Source organism: Chanos chanos, chromosome 4, assembly GCF_902362185.1.
Source record: "Chanos chanos chromosome 4, fChaCha1.1, whole genome shotgun sequence".
NCBI classification, from domain to species: domain Eukaryota; kingdom Metazoa; phylum Chordata; class Actinopteri; order Gonorynchiformes; family Chanidae; genus Chanos; species Chanos chanos.
This window is the reverse complement of record NC_044498.1, coordinates 14,385,735-14,411,689: the sequence shown is the minus strand read 5'-3', so window position 1 is coordinate 14,411,689 and position 25,955 is coordinate 14,385,735. Positions and strand designations below refer to the sequence as shown.

Genomic DNA, 25,955 nt, shown 5'->3' with positions numbered 1-25,955 from the left:
CCCTTTTTTCTATTACCCCCGTTTGGATTGAGAGCTTCCGGTGTTCAAGAACATCGTGGGTTTGCGGGGCGTAAAGGTGGATACAAGGTCTGTAAGACTTTTCTTACGGCTCCTGGGAGTACGAATATAGTCTGAATTGCATACATGGACCAAGAGCGACGTTTTGCTAGTGATGTATTGGTTAAGGTAAGAATAAAAGATAATGTCTGAAAGACCTTAGGCAGCTTGTGAGGCCAATAGAAGACAAACAAACAAACAAACACAAAACGAACAAACACAGACAAAACAAAAACAAAAACAAAAACAAAAAAAGATTGCTTTACATTGGGTTCTGAACTAGGAACGGGTTTTACCCAAAATAAAACTTCTCTGTAAGAAACAAGACACTAACAATCCAAGTACAATGAAAATTCATTTTTTTTTATTTTTAATGTACACATAAATAAGAGATGTAGAGTCCCAACGTTGTAAAATAAATGTAGAGTCCCACTGTTGTAAAATATTGCATTGAAATACTGACAATTTAGAAGTTCTCAGGAAAATATTTTTAGTAACATTCAGCTGATGTTACATGCACCACCCCACTGGAAAGGAAAAAAAAACAATGTAAAATGTGTAGACATTATTTAAAATTTACACATAAGAAAACAATTCCAGAAATTTCCGAGGAAATAAATTTGCTACTCTAGTACAATGGAAGCAATCTGTAAATGACAGTCTGAATTTTGACCATATAAACAAACCAATATAAAAAAAAAAAATAAGCAAAGGGTTTTTTGGTCACCAAACTCAAAATAATGTACATCATGCACACTGTATTTCTCAGACTTTTGAATGAAAAGGCAGTGACAAAAGTGTATGAATATCCCTTCATGTGTTATAGGGAAACATCTAAATCATTAATGTGATTTCATTTAGAATCTAATAATCCAACGCATTACCAAACAAATAATGCTTATGACTATATTAGAACGGTCCCATAAAATAATGGATTGTTGGTTCCTTACACTCTAGATTATCAAATTTGAAAACATTGACAAAATCCCAAAATATAAGAGACATTTGTCCACCTAGTGGTCAAACAGAGTACGTTATAATTAATGTACTTTTCGTAATCAGTACAATTTACATTAAATATAAATATACGACTCATTTTTTAAACTACGGAAGAAACTGAATTCAGTAATTTACAGGACAAAGAGGAAAGCATACTTCTTAACTGCATAATGGTTTCACTCTGCACATTGCTTAAATGCATCCTACATGCAGTTAAGAATCTGCTTCGTCAAGTTTCTGTCAGTGTTCTTCAAACTATCAGAGACTATTTATATATTCTCAAATATATATGTATCAGTCTTGTGTGACTACATATGCTATATGTTTATACAGCATATGCAATGGAAAAACAAAAAACAAAACAATATGCATCTTTTCATTTGAGGATGAGCTACAGTACATGAACTGCAGTGAATCAGGTACCAAAGTGGAGAAGGCTGAGCGTTAGAGAAAAGGTAGAAGTTCTGAGTCATTCTTAAGGATCCTGGCGTATGAACCAGATCTCGTTTCTGCGATGGGGTACACCGGGGTTTTCGTAAACAGCCACCGTGTAGGTGTCGCGACGCACATCCTCTGTCTCCCCTAGTAACTCCCACAACTGATTAATCTGCCGCATGATAGTTTCCTCTGTGGTGGTTCCAAAAAACACCCTAGTGAAACCAAATGGATATATCATGTATTATTTTTTTTTTATAGACAATTCATTCTCATTTACTGGTAAATAGCTTAAACAATTCAGAACCATTTCACTGACACGACATTATGGTTTCTTCCACTCCTTCAACTTATCATCAGAATCATTATTATCATACCAACAGCAAACCATGATAATTCAGATTTGAAAAATATTTACAAACATTTGTATGCTCTACTTCCACAGCCCAGTAAGGAGTCTTAATATAACCGTGAAATATGCACTAACAATGTGTGGCAAGTATCTAAAGACAAGATTTAAAGTCATGAATTGGCATAGGGTACAGCTGCTGATTTACCGGGTGATAACTCTCAGGGAACCTCTGTGTATTATGGTTATGTCTGGGTCTGAGGGCTGAGGTGGATTGGCCTGGAATTCAGCAGGAAGATAGTATGCTGTCAGAACCTCTTTTCTGAAGCCACTCCTATCTTCTAGCATCTGAAGTTCATTCAGAATAGGAACAGTCATTCCTAAATAACGACCTGAAGACAGGAAGAAGAAATGGTGGTTAAACAAAGTAAAGCAACACTGAGGAAAAATAACAAGAAGAATCCGTTCATTTCTTTACTTCACAAATGATACTGAAATGTTTATTTCATAGAAAATAATGAATTTGGGACTAATCTTAAATTACTCATGTTTTGGGTGTATTTGTGTTATGACAAATGCTGATCACTCATAGGTAGTATGCGTAGATAAACTTGAAGTTCTACCCTAAAATTTAGATTGAATCAGCAATAAATATAGGTTGGACGAAGATCAACAAAGTTTATTTACTAGCTATGATCCTGTCATGTCTTTTTTAAACTGTTACTAACCAGTTTCCAGTTGGGTCTGTAAAGTTCTGCAATAACATTGTGGAATTCATCAGACTTTTTGCCATTTTTACATCATTTAGTTTGACAGTGTTACCAAATCACAGAGGTCTTTTCTACAAAATGTGACACTTTGGTCTGTAAATAAGTAACACGTTTGGCTGTCCTGACTGTAAAGCCAGGGAGGACTTGTCTTACCAGCTGAATTCTCTTTGCAAATGAAGCGCATGAGTTTCATGAAGCCCATTGAAATGCTCTGCTCATACAGCTTCTCTCCTTTAGTGATACAGGCCCAGTGTCCTGGAGGGTACACTCTCTCCTCATACACTATCTCCCCAAGCTACAGGAAAGTACACAGATGAGACACACACACACACACACACAAATGAAACTTAACAACCTTCAAAAAAAAAAAAAAAAAAACTATAAAAAAAAAAGAAAAAAGTACTCGAAACACTAACATATGGCTGTCTGTGTTATTAAAAAGATGACCCTCCAGCAGGAACACACATTACCTTCTCATGACTGGAAATGGTGGCAAAGGGCACACGTTCCCGTTCTTGATTCCTCCTGGTCATCTCCTGAATTGGCCCAGTCATCTCTGTCCAAATGACATGCAAATCCCATTATGACAACACCTCATACTCACTTTTATATCCTGTTTCTGCAATAATCCAAAGAGGGTCTGTGCCAGGGCAATGGTGAGCTGAATCGGGGAGGATGATGTCAACAATACTTATTACATCGATGAACAATCTTTCTCAAAGAACATGAAACAACTCAGAGAACAGCTCAGAAAACATGTGACCGCAGTACTCCTAAGATGTAATTTAATGATAAAGTTGAAAATGTCGTTGCTTGCACCTCTGGGTACGGACACCTGATGGGTGCTGGCGACTGCCTGCCAATGGGCATACAGCCTCTCCTGCTCCTCGTCATCCATTGGCTCAGGGTTGTCTGTGATGTCTTCATCAAACTGTTCATCATCCAGTTCCTCAAGGTCCTCAATGGAGATGAGAGCCATTGTGGCTGTTGTCAGTGTGGTCTGTAAACAATCCCAAGGACAATTTTAAGAATTCAACACTGTAGGAAAGATTACTGTTGGAATATAATCAAGTGTTAATATCTATGGACATTGTTTCTAAATCTTTTTTTTCCCATAACAAAGGTAGAAGGAGGGATGGGGGCTTCTCTAAGAGGGTTTAATCCCCACATCCTAGCCACATAAACATCCTATCATTTAGGGTGAACAAAGGTCAGCATTCAGGTTAAAAACGAATGAACACAAGGAAGTTTACACACTTTAGCTTGTTGCAGTGACTTTACAGATATTATTACCTTGATTTCATGAACAATATGTGATGGCTAAACTATTTTGTTTCACATTGTGTGGCTTCGTGTGTGAAATCTGAAACATAAACTCTGGCACACGACTCATATCATCAAACTATTTTAATTGGGCCTAATATTTACACAAAACAGACGAAGATGAAATGTAGTCTGGATGGAGTCTGCAACGACAGCACACTCATTCACTGGCAGTGCACTGCATGATCAAGAACTAGGTCAATTCGAGGCGAGGCAAAACACACATACACACACACACACAGAGCTGAAAATACACATTACGCAGGCGGAAACAGAAGTCCGTACAGCAGGCAGTTACCACACAAAATTATCACTGCAATTAACTTTGCGCATTATATCGTAGCTACTAATAAACTCTGGTTTTCAATAACGTCCAGCGAACAGCTTTGCACAGAAATGAGTATTAAACAACAATCATTTACAGCTCCCACCAGTCTCCTGTGTGGCATACCATCAAAATAAAGCATCATCGCTATATCCAGACTCACACTTTTTAAGTAGAAAGAATCGATTTTGCTGAATCTTATGTACATTCTCGTCTTACCTACCTAAGGAGAGCGCTCGGTAGTCTCAAAACAGAACGTACTTACTGTGCGTGTAAACGTCGTGTTGACCGAAGAGCTAATGCCGCTTCTGCGCACTACATCCTGAACTCGTCACGTGGTGGATTTACACACCTCAGGGTTGCCAGGGACGTCTTTTTACAAACGACTGTACTGTACTCTTAAAACGTAGCAACGGGTAAAGAAAGGTCAGAATTCTTATTGAAAACGTGCTAAGTCGCCTATAGGAAATGTGTGGCAGTGTATTTATAACTGACCAAATCATGGTATTTGTGTCAAAAGTGAAACCGAGGTAACAAAGTATCCATTTTAAGTGAGTGGTTTATTCTATTCTTTAATAAATGTGAGTTCAATAAGGCTGCATCGACAATTTGGTATGTAATTCCAAGGTCTGTAAATATTTTACTGTGAACTTCAGATGCTGTGACTGCATGTAATGTGTAACATTCGTTTTTGGGTAGTTTCACGCTACTTGGACGGGTTGGGGATAATTTGTGGATCTGGCAACCATGACACATCTAGGTAATAAGAGGTTTGCCCTTTCAATGTAAGTAATAATTGATTAAGGTACACTTAATGTTATCAAAATTTAAGCCACGCACAAAAGCGGCACTATTCATTCTGAGTTCCTTGGAAATGAAAAGTTGGAAGATAACCTTTACTGAAAAAATTTTTATTGAGGTTAATCTTTTCAAATCAGCAACCCTGAGCAAATATCACTTGAGTACAATGATTAAAAAAAAACACTTTATAATTGTGCAGGAACAACAATCTAATTATTCATCATGAATGTATGCATGTTACATCCATAAAACAGGTGAATAAAAAAAAGTTGTATAGGTTAAGAGACATATTTATGCCTTTTCAAAATGTAGGCCAAATGTACAGTTATAAACCACTAAAGTTCTACAGGATAAAGATTTGATTACAGTGGTGGAAGGATGTGTCATCAATATAAAACTGAGTTTTCCCAAAAATTGCACAGAACCAAGCACTGTTTTACAGTACACTTCTATTGCAATTGTTACATCAGTTGATTCTGATTCAAAAGTAGAGGACGGTCTAAAGAGTACAGTACCTTACTTGTTTACCTGAGAATTAAATATCCTTTACAAACAAGAAATTACAGTGCAACTTATCAGTGCTTAAATATTGCATGGTTAAACTATGACTCTGTTGTAGCCTATTATCAGAGAATACATGATTTACCTGTGTATTATCAAACATTGCGGATGAATGACTACTGCACTTACACAAATATTAATGATGATTTTATCCCATTCATGACGGAGCTATCATATAAATTCAACTCTAATTTGACACTTGCTGAAAACATGAATTAATGAAAGCAAAAAGAAATGTCCTACGGGCGTATGAACAGGAAATAAAAAATAGGTGGAGACACCCCTTTGTCCTGATAAACAACAGTACTGAGTTACAGTTGCTTTGGGCTTGGTTACCACAGATAGCCATAGTTTCACATCCAGTTTTACTTACATGAGGACACCAGTCTCTACATAACATCATAGCTAAAAGAATCAGATCACTAATAATTCCATAAAATGATCTCTTCGTTTAATTATGCAGTCTTTGCACTGATTGGCTATGAGTAATTAAGAGTAAGAGCAGCATTTGCATTCAAGTGTTTTAGTATTTTCAGCATCAATCATTAATATGTAAAAAGCACAGACAAACATTTAAATGCACACAGAAGCATGCATGCCTGCATACACTCCCAACACACACACACACACACACACACGCACGCACGCACACGCACGCACACATGGAAGCACACATGCAAGCACGCACGCAGGAACACACAAACACACACACACATTAAATTACAAAAATCTGATTTTTCAGCGATAAAAGACCTTTAAAACCTCAACATGGCCCCATGGCACCAATAAAAATGCTCTCGTATGAGAGGATGTTACAGAAGGCGAAACAGAAGGTGACATGTGATCTGTCAGCGTCCACTGTACAGTTCCACGGTGCTGGAGCTCAGCGGTCTGCTCTGTTTCAGCCTCGTGCCCATTCCTGTACCCTGTTAGGGAGAGATAAAAGAAAGTACGACAGAGATGCATTACATAGTGACAGAGAAACTTGATTTATCATACCTATATATACAACTTTACTACTACTACTTCACTAAGACTTAAATTGACTGCTAAGCCATAATTAATGAGTTCTCTTCATATCTTACCTCAAAAGAGTCTTCATCATTTTTGTCACTATTTAAATAATTCAGTGAAGCAGCTCTCTTCATGCTACACAAAACAAAACAGAGAAAATATTACTCATGTACCAAATCACTGCATCTTTCAAATCATGATTCTGTGTCATTTTGATTTTCCTTTGGCCTGATGTGCTGCAGATTTGTTTGAGAACCACCTTTGTCCAGCGACCAGTAAAAGTGAAAGTAAAATTTATATTGTTAAGACAAACTACTTTGCCTATGCAAGAACACGACTTATCAGCGAGCTCACATTCCCTGCTTTGTTTACAATAACATTGTTCAAACTGGCCACGGAACAATAGATGGATTCACCAGTTAAATTTGCCAGCGCTATTAACAACTGCTGCAGTAGCAGAATGAACCATGCATATAAATGGATTAATGCGCTACAAATCTCTTCATACATAATCTTAGGAGAGGACAATGGAACAGCCTTGGTTTCTGACCCATTTCCTCATAACTGAAATGCTTGCAATTTCTTTGTAAATGTAATTTGGTTGTAAATTTGTAAATATGTGTGTAGTCTTACTTTGGGTTGCGAGGTTCTGTGGGCACTGTGCTTTGGAGCTTTCTCACTAGCATCTCACTGCTCTTGCGTAGCACATCCCTCAGCCTCACTAGAGAAGTGCTTCTCCTTAGAGAGCCATCCTGTAGAGACACACACACACACATTATAAAAACACACAACCCCGCCGCTAACTACGCACATGCATACACACACACGCACACACACACTGCCACCCAGGACAATCATCATCTATCCCCACGCACTTACTGGCAGTGTGTAGGACCACACACACATTTTACAAACTCACACAAAATTATAAATTTGTCACCAAATCAGAAATGTAATAGAATCGCAAAAATATGAGACATTTTTATACACTCACATTTTAAATGTCACCAGCTTACAGTCTACAAAAAGAAATTACACATCCCCAGGCATGTGAGGATGTCTAACAGAAATGGTAGACAAGACATGCAGTTTGTACTAACATTCATACAAGTATGTCCTATTCACATGGAACATATTTATCACAAAAGGCTTATAGCACACATGACCATCCCATGTCATATGGAAAACTATTTCAGTGTCAGCTGTGTAATGCAACTATTCTACCAGCAGAGGGGAGAAGATATCTCAGCGCCTCAACAAAACACTCTAAGGGAGTGGCTCAACCGCATTTACTGCCTCAGTAAGAAGAGCCAGGATCAGTTTCAGTGCAGACTTTTCCACATTAAGGGTTTAAACTGGGATTTATACAGTTATACAGTCACACGTATTTCACTGCTCTGTTAGTGCGTGATCTTTGTTTAACTGAATCATATGTTCGAAGACCTGAGGCTTGCTGGTCACTGCCAGGAGATATGGCTGCAACTGCTATATGTCATGTAGGAAGTGACACTACAGACCTGACAGGGCACTGTATTATGTCAAAATCTACAATTAAGAGGCAGAGAACATATTATCTGCTCTGCCTGTGGTCCTAAAGGAAGAACAAAGTAACTATACCAATGTATAGCAGAAGGCCTCATGTTAACAAACTTAATGTTAACCCATGCAAGACAGAGACAGAGAGGTAAGGCACAGTGAGTGTGTGTGTGTGTGATAGAGAGAAAGAGGGCAAGAGGGAGAGGGAGAGAGAGAGAGAGAGAGAGAGAGGGAGAGAGAGAGTGGGGAAGAGAAGAGAAGAGAAGAGAAGAGAAGAGAAGAGAAGAGAAGAGAAGAGAAGAGAAGAGAAGAGAAGGACAGAGTTCATATCACAATTAGAAAGTCTTTATTTGCAACAGTGCCAAATGAAATTAAGGGAGTCATTTGTCACTACGCAACAACAGATATGCAGTGCACAGGTAACAATCATGTACAGTCTAAAGTTTGTTGTGCGAATTTGACAGATGCGATCTAGTCTAATAGACTGGAGAATAAACATTACAATGATTAAAAAATGAAGTGACAAACTTTAGTGATTACAATTAAAGCAGCAGCATAGTGTTAAAATGTTCAATAAATTATAACTTCTAAATAATGAAAAATATAAACACAATAAAAGTAAAAATCAATAACCATTAAAGAAAAACAGACACTGTACAAGCTTTTTTTTTGTGAGGAGCTGTAGTGCCAATCAGCAAAAGCCCCCAAAAATGCGGATATCAGCAAATTATCATCATTCGTACATATTGCGAGTCAAAGCATCATGGAGCCGAATGGGAGCCTTCTGGAGTGGCATGCATTCCCTTTTATTGAGCTAGATTCAGTAAACAAAGGGAGCTACCCGGCCCCTGTTTCATCCATTACGAGATTTAAAGTCAGAGCACATTCTCAAAAGTTGCTGCTTTGACTGAGCTATTGTGAAGCACATTGAAATGCATTCTCTAAGCAAAGGGAACGTGAAAAATCCCCAAGCGAGTGTCAAAGACCCATCCACAACCCACTGAGGGGGAGAAAAAAAAAAAAAAAGAGACTCATTCTGTGATGTGTTCCACATCCCGTCAACCAGCCATAAACACTAATAAGAAATGGCATGGCAAATGCTATGTAAACATATCTGTAGTTTTATGGGATTATATTAAGTTTTATAAGAATCACTGAGATTTATATCCAATCAGTTCTTCACCTGTTTGTTCTTGCAACATAAAGAAAAAGAATGAGTGTGATGTTTTCACTTTGGACCACACAGTAACCATACCACAAAACATTTTCATTGCTATTTTGGCTTTTATACATCAGATACTATCAATACATTACAGACACATATAATGAGGATATTTTAACATGACATCTTGAGGGAATGTAGGCACCAAGGTAGTACGATTTCTGTTAAAATAATCAGAGACATGGAAAATGCCAGTTGCAAGAGGGCAATTAAAATCAATGCAAATAGTCTGACTACTGTGTTCTAATCGTTGACTGTTGTGTATAACTGGTCATATTGTTTTGCCATACCATAACACTATAATAAAAGTTCTCCTGATCCACCTGACTCGTAAGTGTAATTATTTTATAGCTTAGTGATTTTTCAGTTTTTCATGAGGGTGCACAACTTTAATAAAATAATCCTTCATCTTTTTATTATTAGGCTTATAAACAGAGAAAGGGAGGAGAAAGAGTGTGTGTGTGTGTGTGTGTGTGTGAGAGAGCGAGAGAGAGAGAGAGAGAGACTCCATCGGTTGAGCCAAAGAATTTGAAGCTGTAGTGCAGACAGCTCGGTCTCTGGACATCATGATGAGAGAGAAGCTTAGCAGGGAAACAACAAAGACGTCCACTTTGATTCTGTGATTTGACAGCTGTGATTTGACTGTTGTGATTTGATTGTTGAGGGAGCAGGTAGAGAAGGAGGGAGATTGTGACGATTAAGCCTAATGCAGAGATAAAGAGAGAAATTGGGAGGGATGAGGAAGAGAGAGAGAGAAAGAGAGAGAGAGAGAGAGAGAGAGAACAACACCACCAGTAAGACACACAGAAAGGCACAAAGACTTCAAGAAAAGCTCTTAATTACACTAACCCCAACACTGACACACACTGAAGGGTGGTTACTGTCACCAGAGTGAAAAAGACTGATGGATACCCTTCATAATGCCTCTCAGAGGCCAGCAACAAACAGCTCCCAAAAGTCATTACAGAGCGTCCTATAGTAAGATATTTCCCAGGATAGTGAGAACCCAAGAGCCACTCTCATATGAAGGCTCAATGAAAACTCTTCTAATCAAACTAAGGAACAACCGGTATTGAACAACTATTGCAAATAGCATTCAATTAAAAAAAAAAAAAGCAGTCAATAGTTTTTCATCTGGCAGTCGTGTTCATGTTCTGTTTAAAATCAATGTCTTTGCTAAAAAAAAACAACAAGAAAAACCATTTCTCCTCATTAAAGGTTTGTAAAGAACCAACACCCCAGATTCAAAAGCCACGGAGGAGTTAATAGCATCCCAGTGAGAAGTCTGCGCCTGGAAGAGACTGTCTTATTTAAGAAGACAGTGCCTGCTGATGACTCAGTATGTGGTGACATGGGAGTGAGGGGGAAGGCAGAAAGACCCAAAGCTGCTTTGGCACATTATGTCATCCTGCAATGCAGTTCTGCCCTTTTTTCACCTCCTCTATGCAGTCTGAAATACTGAGCATGACCCATATGACACTTTTGATACGTGGCTTTGTATATCTCATTATCCGTACATATTCACACTGACTAAAATAACCTGTTAAATTATATCAAGACAACATTCATTGCATGGGTGGGTATTTGGACTGAGTTGCAAGATGGCAAATATTGTAAAAGAAAACAGGTGTAGAGAACACAGAGAGCAATGGCAGCGGTAAGAGAAATTGCTTTTTTTTTTTTTTTTATTGATGTGGTTTGGATACACATTAAGAATGAGGCAGGCAGAGTGCGGACTGTTATAAAACACCATCTAACCAGCCTCAGTGACAGCTCAGAACTGGGCATAGCATGAGAGTTGGTGCTGTGAAACACACAGTGGCTATGGTGAAACTGTTGTTACCTTCCTAGCTGTTGTTTAACAAAGACTGAAAGCTTAGGTAAGATGTCTTCAGAGGTCATGCAGGTCCAAAATGCGAGGCACTGGTTCAGGCTGCGTTACCAATAACATCCTACATTCATTCCACCCACAACTGAAAGAGCAGACTAGACAGAGCGTGACTGAATGGGTATAGGCCATTCTCATGCTACGTAATCGCCTGACGGGCCAGGTGAGGGGCATTAGACGTGACTGATCAGAGCCGCTTTGCAGAGAAAGTACAGATGCGTCCGTCGCACCTCTAAATAATTACACAGCTGTGATATCGCTCAGTAAAAAAAATGTGAATTCCAGAGCTGAGGCTGTAAGCCAGGTAGGGGGAAGCGTCATGCAGTATATTCTGCGGTAGCAAGAGCGAGGGAAAAAACAGATTTGGGTAATTGTGCGCTGTCACTGTCAGCTGTGTGTATGAGGGAGAGAAAGAGATGGTGACTAAAAGAGAGAGAAAAAAAAAAACACTTACCCCATTCCACTCTACACTGCCATCTTCTCCAGCCTCTGAGCCACACTCATACTTCACACTGGACAAACTCTCCCTGCTCCTCCTTTTGTCTGTATCCTTCTGCACCTCCAGACCACGGACCTCAGCTCCCTACATCAAACACACACGCCCAGAAAGAGAGACTCCGCAAGTAAATAACTGTGATCGGGAAGAATACACTTTTATGGTTTAGAGTTGAGTTCAAGTATTATTAATACGATGAAACACATATACAATAATAGTTATGAACCTTGGGATCCAAAGAAATGTATAGCAAGAGATAATGAACCTTACCGCAGGGATTTATGGGATAAGAGTGTGTGTGCTTGTGAGGTAGAGAAACTGAGAGAATTTGTGAATGAGAGAGCGAGAGAGAGAGAAAGAGTGAGAATGAGAGTGAGAGAGACTGACCTGTTTACGGGACCTCATAGCACACTCTTCAAGGGTATTTGCAGCCTCCGTCTTCCCTTGCCGGCGGTAGAGAGCTCCGAGGTTGCGTAGGGTGGTGTTTACCGTGGGGCTGTGGAGACAACACAAATACACCCAAACACCACTTTCAATTCATATTCAGCCCACGCCGGCCCAGAGGACAGAATCTAAACGCAAAACTGGACCTCCCTGTGGGGTCAAAATGTCCTTCGTATCAAAACAACTGTAACAGTATTTTCCCTTGGCCTAAACAAAAGCAAAGTCACATTTTACAGGAAGATCACTCAAGAACGCAGAGCAAAGGCGAAATGTTTGAATTGGGGATGTTTTAAGTGGGAAGAAACAGCAGTATAGGGAAACATAATGCGTGTCTTCAGTTCAGTTTAATTGGAACTTGCTTCCTCACCTGTTCACCTTGCAGGCTTTGTACCAGCCTCCGTATTCTCCGTAATGAGGGCTCTCTCCATATCTTCCCTAGAGGGGAAAAAGGGAGTGGAGAAAGAGAGCAGACAAGTACATGAACAGAGAAAGCAATGCAGCGCAGAAAAAAAAAAAAAAAAAATATATATATATATATATATAAAAGGAATCAGAGCTGTCACTCAACATCAAAACTGACTATACTCAGGTCTTCCTTTATGAACTTCTTTAGTTCACAAATAGAAACTTGTTCCAACCTTCCTCCTGTCCTCTCTCTCATTAAATCCCATACACATCAGACACACTGAGCCTAAAAGGCCCTGCTGACACAGCACTTACTTTGCACTCTTCCCTTTCCTCAGCATGCATCCAGATGGGTTTGTTCTCAGCTGTAAGAAGAGTGCAAAAGAGAGAGAAGAGGAGAATGGGGGGATGGGGAAAGAAAAGTGTTCTGTGTGATGGTGTTTTATAACTTCAAGATAGTTTTGTAGTTTTATAGTTTTCAAGACGACTCCAAAATTACGTCTAACAAACGTCTGCATGTTCTAGACATCCCAAATCATTATACTGTTGCATTTATTTAAGTATTGTCATTTTTTTTCTGTGAGAGGTCATTTTGCTTGTTGGTTTGGTAACTAGAAAGAAAGGCAGGTGCACATGAAAAAAATGAAAAATTAAACAACAACAAAGTGAAAAGTGATCAGATGTAAGTCTTTGCTGATTTATTGAAGAAGAAAGTTCTGGTCAAAAAAAGTTGATTTATCAGTTGGAGTAAAAAACAAAAAGAACATTCATACTTCAGTATGACAAAGAGAGATGGATGCGCTTATAAAAAGTATTTTATGACAAGAAAACAGGATTATAAATGGCAAACAACAGAAATCAAAGGTAGAAAAAAACAGAAGCATGTCAGCGGTGACAACAGAGAAAAGGGGCTGACATGAAAGGTGCACGGGAACAAAACAGTTATTAAACAAAGTAAGCCAAAAACACAGATAAAAAAAATGAATAAAAACAAAATGATGAAACACAATAGCAAACGTTATTATTACAACCCAACACTCTCTCACATATTCCCGCACTTTCAAACCATGGTACATTCATATTGTAGGGACCAAATTCACATTTTTTTTTTCATTACATTTGTTGTTAAAAGGAGCATTTCCCCCGTTCATCATTCTGGGGGGTTGCTTTCGGTGCAGACTCACATATTTGACCTCAGTCACGCACTCCTCTACAGTCACAGTGCGATACACTCCAGCCCTTCACATAATCATAAAACTACAGCTACATCCAGCCCTGTACTTTAGGTAGTGCCATTATACAATGATTTTATATTAAAATGATAAATACATGGGTAAGCACAGTGTTCCACTTATCTTACTAAAAATGTTACGCTCCCATGGCATACAGTAATGACCCACTGGTTATTACACGTAATGCAATTACAACTGCAATGTAACAGTCTCCACTCAGGCTGCAGTTACAAGGTCCTAGTGTCATTATTATGGAAATAATGTAAACATTGACTGACATTCACTTACTGGTGTAATTCCACTCTGTGGTCAGTACCATTTGTAATATACACAATTCTATTTAAGCAATAATTTTCCATAAAATTATGATCTCAAACGTACCACAGCCCCCTTGACCTATCCTCTTTGCCACAGGTCATTTACATTCCAAGTTTTTTAGTGACATGGAAAACCATCAGTTTATCAACAGTTTGTCACTCTCTTGGTAATTTGTGCTGTTTTTAAAGGTGACATCTAAAAAGCCAAAAGAAGGAAAATGAGGCATGAGACCAAGCTAGGTCACTCATGAGGTCACCAGCACAGACTAAAAAACAAACTACTGGCATGTTGAGTAACCATAAATGTTACAATACAAAACACTGCTAAAACTTGAAATGTAAACTGCAAGTACACCTAAGATGGCCTTACTGTTTTTGAGTCACGCTGGACCAGCAGTACTTTTAATAATTGCCCATGTATCATCTTCTCAATTTAGACATAGCTATCTTAGCATACTGGCGAACTACCAGCTATGATGTACATTTCTGCACTGAGATGTTTGCAAACACTGGTCCCCTATGGTAACAAATGTCTTGGGGAATACAATAACAATCTGTGAAATGATTCTGTGATATGATAAAACTGCTCTCGAACTAGAAGGAAGGCCGTGAAGGGAACAAAACCACGAGAGAATGTTCCAGAAGCTTTTTAAGAGACTTTAGAAGCTCATCCTGTCATTGTGGATGAGAGTGCTCACCATCTACAGACCCAAACTCCTTCTCGTGGGCTCGGGTGAGAATCTCTTTGTATAGAATCTCTGCCTCCTTGTACTTGCCCTGCTTCAGGTAACATGATGCCTGAAAACAGAGAACAAAGACACAGGGAAAACTGAATGATAGAGGACACTGATTATGTCCTGATTATTTGCCCTTAAGTGTCACCAATAACTCATCGCATCGATTATTTGCATGTTTGTACACATACACACGTGTGCGTGTGTGTGCGTGCGTGTGTGTGTGTGTGTGTGTGTGTAGACTGAACTCGCACCAGGTTGTTCTTGGTCTTGGCCACATTGGGGTCATCTGGTCCGAGTCGTTTTTCATAGATTTCCAGGGCGCGGCAGTAGTAAAACTCCACCTCCTCATATTTACTCTGGTTCTGGCACAGCAGAGCCAGATTATTCAACTGCTTAGCTACGTCGGGGTGTTCCTGCCCTAAAACCTGAAAATGAAAGGCACAGCGACGGCCGCAGATTAGGGTTATTCCTTGAATGGCTATGGAAACTGTTTGGTAACATTCCTGTTCTTCTCTTTAATTCACATTCTAAATGTTATATTTATGAATCTACATTCTGAAACCACATAAGAACAGTCTAACGTCAGCCTGAGTGGGAGGAGGTGCCCGGTACCTTTTCTCTGATCTCCAGAGCCCTTTTGCACAGTGGCTCCGCCTCCTTGTACTTTCCCCTTTTTCCATACAGCACTGCCAGGTTGTTCAGCGTTGCCGCCACCTGGGGAATACATGAAATGCTGTTACCATGGGAACAGTACAGAGATGACTGATGGGGAGGGCTGTAAGGTGGGGCCTCTGTTACAAGTTAGCTGTTTCTTCTCTAAACATTATGATGTTGTCCCTGCATGTCAGAAATTAGGAAATGTCTTCATACAAAACCTGTTCTTTTTATAATGAATGATGATTCATTTCCACCCTTGCCTGGTAACACTTACCGCTGGGTGGTCTCTGCCCAGAGTTTTCTCCCGGATAGACAAGGCATCATTGAGTAAGTGAGCAGCTTCTTTGTATTTATTCTGGTCCCTGTGTTAGAGGACAAAACACATATTCTCCAAGGCCTAATTCCCCCAACATGTCTTTATCTGTGATTAACATTACAGAGGATTACAATTCCAAGCTAGTGTTTTAACTGTTTTAAAACCCTGGATTTTTTTTTTTTAACAAAAAGCCAGCAGTGTAAAACAGAAAGTATGTTAATACAGGTCCCCTTCCCCCCAAACACACACACACACACACACACATATGAACACACACACTCTTAGCTACCTATAAACAAGAGCAAGGATGTTGAGCATAGTGGCTACGTCCGGATGGTCGTGGCCGGAGGTCTTCTCCAGGTCCTCCAGGGCTTGTTTGCACAGGGGCACAGCTACCTCATAGCGACCCTGGGAGGCATACTGGATCACCAGGTTATGGAGGGTCCTGAGGCGGGCAGGGATCTCGTAGCCGCCCTGCTGGGCAGCAGCAACTGCAGCACTGTTGTTGTGTGGTTGGACTGCATAGGGTAAGTGAGAGAGACTCAGAGTTGTGTGGATAAATGGAATGGACATCAGTTAAAACATCACTGAGTGATGTAAATGTTCAGTGGACATCAGCAATTAAAAAAACCCTTGACTAATTTAAATTCACCGTGCCAGAACGAGGCAAAGATCAGTTTATTGAGTCATAGCCACGGATAAATAACAAGCGTAAAGTAAGAGCGCTAGATGCAATGCAATTGGCTGCACAAATGAGAAGGCTTACTTCCTTGTCCATGTTCATCTTCATCATTAGGGAAAAGGTCGTCCAGAGAGTCTTTAGGGGCTTCCCCAGTTTTCTCTTCCTGGATCAAAGAAGTCGACAACAAAATTCCTTCTTACACAAACTGCGGGATCTCTTGTTCATTATTAAAAGTCTTATCAAATCTCTCTTTTGGCATTCTTCTACCAAAATGAATGAAGATTTAATTTATAAATTAAATTTTTTAAATTCATAAATCTCTGTAATCAAATCACATGCATTTCAAGGTTAGATTGTTTTTGCAAATCTATAATGGTCTGTTTTACACCTTTGAATATTAATGACACCATTTATTGCTTTGACCAGGTAGTATCCATCTGCATGTCATGAACCATCCTTTAATTAGATAAGGAAAAGACTATATGCCTAATCCATCTTCAGAAATTACTGGTCTGATGCGAATCTCCTGGTCTCCCCCTCATTTACAACGGAAGAATTTGCTTGGCATTATTTGTCTTGGGAAAAATCAATGCTACTTAGCACACAAACTGCCTGCTCAGTCAAATGGAAGGTTCTCAGTTCTCAATAAAGGTTTAGAATAACTGCAGTGGATATTCCAGCCACTGGTAAAGTAGACATAGCCCTCTGTGCTAGCTTTCAAACTCTTTAGATAACAAGCTCCACTTGCTCTTTTCTCGTGTTTGTGCGTGTGTCCCATACCGTGGGTGAGACATCCTCATCATACTTCTTGATCTGGTTCATGAACTCCAAGTGTTTCTTCTCCTCCTCCAGTTGAGCTACATTCTGCTCGCTCTTTTGCAGTTTTTGCTGCGTGCCGGCCAGCTCGTCTCGAAGCCACTGGTTCTCCTGGCATAGCCTGCGCACCTGAGCTCGCAGTTTTTGCTTTTCCGATTCCACTGCGTTCAAGTGACTCGACAGAGCCATCATCACCTGCAACAGTGCGGCAGCAAAGAAGAGGAGAATTGAAAAGAATGCTTTTGTTGTGGCTTTGCACTGTGAGAAAAGGGAGATGGACATGTTAACTGCTTTACAACTTAATTAAGACAGAGCAGCTGTATTTGGTTAAAACACCAAATTATTTTACCGTGGTAACCTTCCAGCCTTTGTATGTCTTGTAAATAACATCATCCAGTCAAATGGTTTATGTTACTTGAGATTCACAGTGGATTCAGGCTTTTGCCCAGAACCCAAACAAACATATTCATTTACCCTAAACAAGACACTAGAGAAAACCCTTGAAGAGAAGCGAGTCGAACAGTCGCTACCGAAGCGTTCCTGGGACAGAATGATCTACACCCCCTTCCCCATCTCCAATCTCCACTTCATCACCCTGCCCAGCCTTCTGTCGTACCTGTGCCTCACCCAAACCCAATTCAATCATCTCCACAGACTTGTCCAGCAGACTGGTCTTCTCATGGACCAGAGTACCCTCTTCATCTTTTTTCAGACACTGCATGGTCTCCCGCAGGCTGTGTAAGATGGAGTTGTGCTCGCTCTTCAGGGCTTCCAAACCTTGGATCACCAGTTTGGTAGAAGAGATGATCTCTTCCTGAGACAGCCTCGCCAGTTTCTCTTCAGGAGGACACACCATGGTCGACATCTTCCACAGGAAATTCCTGCAAGGGTGCGGAAAGAAAAGGCTTGAAGATAGAGCAATCTGTCCTTGGTCAAGCAAGGGAAACGGTGTGGTGCTTTCAGATACTGTCAAGTTCAGATACGACAAGTTCTACATAAGACTGTAGTTGACAAAATCTTTGGAAGCAGCTTTATAGGCTTAGAATGTAGTAAAACCACAGGCATAAAACTATACAGATAAAAAAGTTGTTCATTCCTCAGCAAATAAACAACACATATCACTGACATTGACCTTTTGGATCTGAATTATCTGCATGTGCAAACTAATGTACCAGGGGAATTCATTAAATTCGATAGCATTCCTTAAGTTTGTACATGTTACTTATTTCAGTCACATACTGCACTTCAGTAAAGATAGGCGACACTACAGTAAAATTTGCCAAGGCTTAACATAATGCTAGAATTTGGAAAAAATCCTCAATCCATTCCCCAAGACGTCTCCTTATCAAAAAGAAATCACACCCACACTTCTACCTACATGAGGTGGTCACATGATCAAATCAGCACAAAAGCCTCCGAGTTCACACAGGATCAACACTGACCATAATTCATACTGATTCAACACTCTGTAAATCACAAATTAGTGTTATATCGCCAACATCACCTTTGTACTTACACTTTTAACAACTACAACAACAAACAGTGTTCCCAGATTATAGTAAGTCATTCATCCAAGGTTAAAACTCTTGCAAGTAGCATTAAGTGTTTTCCCTAATACCAGCTAATTTGGAATACTGTGGAGGGGAGAGTAACTTAACATTAGACTGGTTGTAGCTTTAAAATCTTCATGGAAACAGAGAGCCAGAAATAGGGCGTAAACAAAGAGCCTATGAGGACATGTAAGCAAGACTGTTACAGGTCAAAGGTGCTATGTCACCTGAGATACAATACACACCAGCATGCAAGGGCCAGCCAAGAAAGAAAGAAAGCAAGAGAGAGAGAGAGAGAGACATGTAATATAGTAATAATTATGTTTAAAATGTTTGTAATACAGTAGAATTTGTGAATCTACCTTACTGTTATAGTTTCACCTCCAAACACTGGCAACGCAAGGACTTGGAAAATAACAAAGTCAAGTTCAGCCTGTTGCTTTAGAAAGGACCACTTCCATCAGGACTGATAATGATTTACTGTAGCAAGAAAGAACGGCTTTGTATTTACTGGCGTTTACTTTGCCCTCTAAGAGCCTGAAGGACAACTTATCTCGGTGGTTTTCAAACTGTTCTACAGGGACCCTTGGCTCTGTACATGTTTGTATCAGTCCAGCCCTAGTACACCTGATTCCACCAATCAACAAACCCTTCATTAGCTCCATCAGCTGTGATACTGCAGATAATCAGCGCAATCAGGTGTGTTAGTGCTGGGCTGAAACAAAACTGTACAAGGCAGGGGGTCCTTCAGGAACGGACCGAAAACCTTTGACGTATCTGGCCTTTTCATTTTTCCCCCACTACTCAGCAGCCTATTCTCTCTGTTCTTAGAGCCACTTTACACACAAACATGTGCATTATTTGGGTGTAATAAGAGGTTTATGCACTGTAAACAGACCATGGCATTCCTATTTGTGAACTACTCAACAGATCTGAAAAGCCGATGGATTTAATACTGTGAGATTTGATCTCTCTTGGAAAGAGGTGTGATTTTAATGCTTTAACTCAGGAGGAGTTCATGTTCCAACAGGAGATGTTTTGTCTCAAACATTAAATCCTGTCATTGAGAATAAACCGTTTCAGTTCTGCCATGACAACATCGCATCACATCTTTTATTCGTGGCCTTCACTGAGTGAGAGAATGTGTGATGAAAAAAACAAAAACAAAACAAAAACACGCAGCAGTCTCCAGTGGCAACACCTAAATCACTTTGCTTAAAGATGGAGCCAGGAAAGCTATGTCATCACACAGGAATCAAAGGCACTGTTTGACATCTGCACTGACTGAACAAGAGAGAACCAGAAGATTCTCTCAATTATTTACACTGGACACCTTAAAGGCAGCATCACTACTTGCATGAAAACACTGAGCTGACTGAATAGGGACTGTAATGCTTGGCTGATGAAAGAAAGCTGAAAATCAACACAGACAGGAAGCAGGGATAGGACACAGAATTGAATCAATATGCAGAGCACAGGAAAGCACAGGCTTTTAAAGGCAGGGGAGCAGAGAGAGAGAGAGAGAGAGAGAGATGGAGAAACAGGTCTCGATCATGATAAACAGCAGGAATATTAAAGATGTATGAGGGTTCGGGGTGTTCCACGTTGCGGCATCCTTTCCCTCTTCGCCCCACCTCTCAGCCTCTCATCTCTTTGCAGGGCGCTCATGTCATATCAGACAAATATCGTGAACTAAACCTTCGGTTGGTTTGAGTCGTGGTGAAGTAACCTTACTTTAAGTCCATCTGTGCATAATATTAACAGTAAGATTTTGTAGTGGAGAACGAGAGAGACTATTTATGTTAGCAAAGCCATAAATCATACAGCATATGAAATCTCTCTTAGCCTAAGTGTTGATATGAATCTAAACATCAGACACACTGATGTTTCAATCTGTGCTAATGTAAAATATTTACTGATAAATTTCCTCAATAATTAAAAAGGTTGCTTTTTTCTGTCAATGTTACAAGCTACAAGTTACAAACCAAGAGATTTTATTCCACGCCAGAAAATATGAATGTAAAAAGATGAATCACAAATAATTCACTATTGGACTTAAAACACTGAACTGTCTCAGTGTTAACTGAACTGCATCAAAGTGTTCCTCTCTCATATTTAAATAATGACTCGGCTGCTTGACATTATTGCATTCTGCCACCGCTGTTCCTCAAATACTATGAGCATGGTCAGCCAAAAAAATGATGTTACAAATGGTGATTTTTCATTTTTCTATTTTTAATTTAAATGTAATAGTTTGAAGTGGCAATCTGGAAGTTGGTCTAACAACAGTTTAACAACTAATCCACTTCAGAGCAACATTTAGTAAATAGCTAACATATCACACATAGACTGTGGAATTTATGAGGGGAGTAGATAATCCTCAAGGATAAATTTACAGTAAAGACAGCTGTCAAATATTGGCATGTCATCATGCATAAACATTAAATCCCAAAAACCATCCATGGAAGTAAGAAAAAGCTCAAAACTCAACAGAACCTCTAGCAATTAGGGCATCGGCCACAAATGACAAATGAACTTCTATTAACTACAAGTTATTTCCTTTTCACAGAATATTATATCTATACATTTCTGAGTCTCTCTCTTTCTCTCTCTCTCTTTCAAAGTTTTAAGGTCTGTTGAGCCAGTGTTGTAATTGCTTGTCTGGTATAATGATACTTCAGCGCTTACATTTTTAGGAAAATCTGAAGTTGGTGAGTCATTCAGATGATTCATTACCATATCCAATGCCATCCTGCCTCCTCCACACAAAGGGGTGACATGGGAGAGGAAGTCACTGGCACAGGTGTTGCTATCCACAGATAATTGTCTTCCTCTGCTTTCCTGACAACCCTGACAGACTGTCATACCAGAAGAGAGCATCCCTATATCAAGAGCATCTCTATATCAAGTGTCATAATAAGACTTAAAGAAACAAAAAAATGAAAGTTTTGCAGGGCAAAAATATGTGAGAATGGGAAGCTCAGTGACAAAGAAAGAAAGAGTGAAATAATAAATCAACAGATGTCACTGCAAAGCAAAAAGGAAAATGTTTTCAAAGAGGAAAAAGAAATGGAAAATGTTTTCTGGGAGGAAATAGGAATGGAAAATGTTTTCAGAGAGGGTGATAAGGTATAGCGCTGTGAGACATACATTTTACATTATAAAAAATAACAGAGAGATACACTCAATAACATAGCCTACTAACATAAAACTTCATTTCCTTAAGGTTCGAGTGTGGCACTGCACACAGTGCACAATAAAGAAAATGACTGTTGACTAATTTCATGATTATTTCCACAATTTTCTTTTGCGATTTTATCCATGTGCCACAGGCAATTATAAGTTCAAAAAAGAGCCGTGGCTACGACACAGGCCCACCCGTGTGAGCAAGCATCTGACTTCATCATGTAATCTTATTCATTAAAGCCATTAAGGATATTACAGGATCAAAAACGTATAACCAGCTTCTCCGAACTGACAGAACACTGAAATTCAATACAGACGTATTTATACAGCATCTGGTGACACGCCTTCCTTCGCCTCTGAAAAATCCCAGAAATATGAAACCTTTAGATCCGAAGGTCAATAAAACAAGGGCAGCCATACTATCACATGGAGCACCAACCTAATGTGAAGCATTTTAACAGTCACAGGCTTATCTCCCCCCCCCCCCCCCCCCCCCCCCCCCCCGAATCCTTTTTTTTAAATTTCTCTGACCCCTTCAGAGTTTTTCTTTGATCGCTCAGACTGATGGGATAGAAGACATATCCAGGGGAGAAAAAGGATTTAAAAGCACCAACTTCACGCTTCAGCTCCCACTGTAATTAACTTCTTTGGTCGGACAAATCTAACATCTCTGTTGAAAGGCGGGGTATTTTTGCTATGTGATGGAGGGGGTCTGACAGAGAAGGTCTGATTAAAAATCAAAAGAAAAACCTGGTTAGCTGAAACAGTGTGATTGCTGATATTTACTTGCTCCAAATGATAAAAGGCCATCCATGCCGGGTAGGATTTAACCGAGAAGTGTAATTCTTTCTGTTCATCTCACTCGTATACACGACTGTCAAACTATAAACACCACTCACTCCTCCCCGCTTTTAACCATCCAGTTCAAAACAAGAGGGTTTCATGCTTTAAAAGGCTTCACTGTTTAACCAGAATCACAAGAATGACCAGGCATTGTTTTACGTGACCTGTGCTACATGCAGGTTACTTAATAAGTGTCTCTAGCTCAATTTGATGTGGTGCCTCCCTTTTAAACTAAATGAAGGAGTAGGCCTGTTTGTTTCAGTAGCTCAGTCAATCGAATACAATGACCTGCATTTCTGTACATGAATGTCTCTGAAAATCCATGTTGTAAAGAATTCCTGTGTCATTCACCTGCATGGTGATCTTTTTCTTATCACAGTCAAAGCTCCACTTTTGCTGATGTTAACTGTTATGTGTTATGTCTCAGTCCATAGGTCATTTCTTACGCTTGAATGTCTGCAGCTTACATTCTACCGCGTACAAGCAGGCAAACAAGGGCCCTTATAAAAATTCTGAGTTTGCCTTGTCATTGTAAAACCTTGGCACAGTACAGAACAAAACATCAAGAATAATTGGTCTCCACAACTCTCTGTCCCTCTCTCAAACACACACACACACACACACACACAGCACAGTTTGTGATTGCACAACTACTACACTCCATTATACTGGATGAGGTTTTAACAGCATTCAGTAAAATTGGCAAACACTAAGAAATCATGTGGCTGTCAGTTTCCACCTTAATGACCACAGAAATAAATGTACCATGGTATAAAACAGGTTATGCATATGTTGAATTTCTGACACTGACATGTTTAATTCCACGAGTTATTATTCTTAACGTCAGGATGGAATAGTGTTAACATACCCGTTCCGGTCACTCCCTCGTGGGTCAGTAACTTTAATGTCGATTCGGTAAACTGCACAGCTGCACCTCTGCCACTAACCACTGTAACGTAGCTCAGTCAACTGTCTAAATGACACCGTCAACACTAATGCGAAACACAAAGATCCGTACTTTTGCCATCCACCATCAGCCACATATGCCCAATGTGATCGACCACCTTTGACAGTATTCTTATGTATCATATAACAACACTAGCCGCACCCGCTGATGACGGACTAAATGTAACTGTCTAAATCCGCGTCCCTTTTAAATCCAAAATGTCTGCCTTAGCGAACTATACACTCCCATTAGGCTCAGCGTGGACTTCCTTGGAATGACGTCTTATTCAGATTTTTCCCGTGCTGGGTGTGACCGAAGCCGAATATATAATTATATATCATTTTATCCATATTCATTAACTGTATTTTTGGAAATAATTCACTGCACTCTGAACATTTCTTGCATTGAGCTATAGTCAATATCTCAAGATATTATACAAGAAAAAGAGAAAGAAAAGGGGAAAATGACTTTTTTGAAGGCTGCGGGGTGACTATGATTGAGGCTATTTTGTACATACGAAAGAATATATATTTTCTAAAAAAGATACGGAGCTGTTGTAGTAACAGCATGGACAACTACACTTATTAAGTGTTCTTTTACTGCCGCCTACCGTTCTGATAAAATGAGCACGACTGTCCATTAACTCAATTATTTTCACATTTGGGATGCCTGTAGATGCCTATGATCATGACTATGTCCGCCAGATTTCTAAAGAGGCTTCTAAAAAGAAAACCGTCGCTTAAATATGTATATCTTCAGCGGTCTTCCTGAAATATTACGCGTGAATGAGATTAAACAGCGAACAAAGTATTTATTTTTAATCTGTTTTCAGTTTGTTTATTCATCAGTTGAGGAATATTTTCCCATATATTTATTTATCAAATACAAAGAAGAGCAAAACAAAAGTATTCCTCTGTGCATTCATAAAACAGAACACGCTGCTTTACTTTTCCTGTACTTGTTTACATGTGAAATGTTTAAAAACCTTATTGCAAACAAAATTTTCTATAAAAGAGGTCAACTCCTTTCAAAAGGATCATACAAAACAAAATGATAACTGTAACAATTAAGAATAATGATGCAGGCAAGGTTAAAATTATTTCAGTATTCACAACTGCTTGTAAGACTGTTCAACAAAATTAAAAGTATATAAAACAACAATACATGAGTATGTACACAGAACAAGAAAAAGATGAAGTAAAGCTTACCTCAATGGTCTATTTAAAACAGAAGTCAAATAACTTAAAATTAGGTTTGTGCAAAGATATTGGCATATTTATATTTTTTTTAAAAAGACATGCCAAATGTTAGAGTTCTTTAAGTTTTCCAATTGCTCTTGGTCATAAACGGAGGGTAGTTTCTTCAATTTTTCTTAACTGTAGTGCTTAAGAACAGAACAAAACAGCCATAAACTGGGACAGCTGAGTATATACTTTACCGTTGGCTCACTAGGTTCACGTGTGTGGTCTACTGTATTCAAAACAATGCATACAAAAAAGAACTGTACAATTCAATACACAACAACATATGAAAAGAGATCACTACTACTTTCCAGAATTGTATACCAGACAATGAGATTACACAGAATCCCTATATATGCGTATACCAGTCTCAGCTGGTTTAAAAATAACACAAATCCCTTCGGCTGAATTCCCCAGTGTGGATAAACAATACTGAAGACCCCCCTCAAGCTGTTTCACACACACACAGACACAAACACATACACACACACACACGCACACACACACACACACACACACACACACACACACACACACACACACACTGAAAGAACACACAGATAAAGCTACAATTTGAGACCCCTTCTTTTCGCCACCCACCTTTCCCATTTTCCCCTCCACTTCTTAACTATCCAGCATATTCTGCAGTACTGGGAACAAAAACATCTCTCTGACAAAAACCCTCTGCTTACAGCAACTTACACAACTTAGATACTGCCCCTGTATCACAGTCTCCATCCCTAAACAAAAGACTGATGGAGATACTCAGTCTTTTTTTTTTCTTCCTTTGTTAATGAAAGTATAAAA

The 25,955-nt window shown here is 39.4% G+C and overlaps 2 protein-coding genes across 2 annotated transcripts; both read right to left on the bottom strand.

The window, feature by feature from the left end:
* Nucleotides 1–458: 458 nt before the first annotated feature.
* Nucleotides 459–4,537, bottom strand: soul4 (heme-binding protein soul4). The gene is made up of 6 exons (XM_030771725.1): nt 4,482–4,537; nt 3,430–3,610; nt 3,081–3,166; nt 2,764–2,905; nt 2,049–2,232; nt 459–1,706 (listed from the first exon to the last, which is right to left on the bottom strand). Exons 2-6 carry the CDS (start codon nt 3,587–3,589, stop codon nt 1,532–1,534), a joined length of 747 nt encoding a protein of 248 aa, XP_030627585.1. The 5' UTR covers nt 3,590–3,610; nt 4,482–4,537; the 3' UTR covers nt 459–1,531.
* Nucleotides 4,538–6,293: 1,756 nt separating this feature from the next.
* Nucleotides 6,294–24,082, bottom strand: klc4 (kinesin light chain 4). The gene is made up of 16 exons (XM_030770867.1): nt 23,830–24,082; nt 17,999–18,263; nt 17,347–17,577; nt 16,651–16,729; nt 16,174–16,402; nt 15,843–15,930; nt 15,524–15,625; nt 15,163–15,336; nt 14,873–14,972; nt 12,941–12,990; nt 12,588–12,655; nt 12,164–12,272; nt 11,735–11,863; nt 7,268–7,386; nt 6,706–6,769; nt 6,294–6,546 (listed from the first exon to the last, which is right to left on the bottom strand). Exons 2-16 carry the CDS (start codon nt 18,245–18,247, stop codon nt 6,469–6,471), a joined length of 1,869 nt encoding a protein of 622 aa, XP_030626727.1. The 5' UTR covers nt 18,248–18,263; nt 23,830–24,082; the 3' UTR covers nt 6,294–6,468.
* Between the last annotated feature and the right edge of the window lie 1,873 nt (nt 24,083–25,955).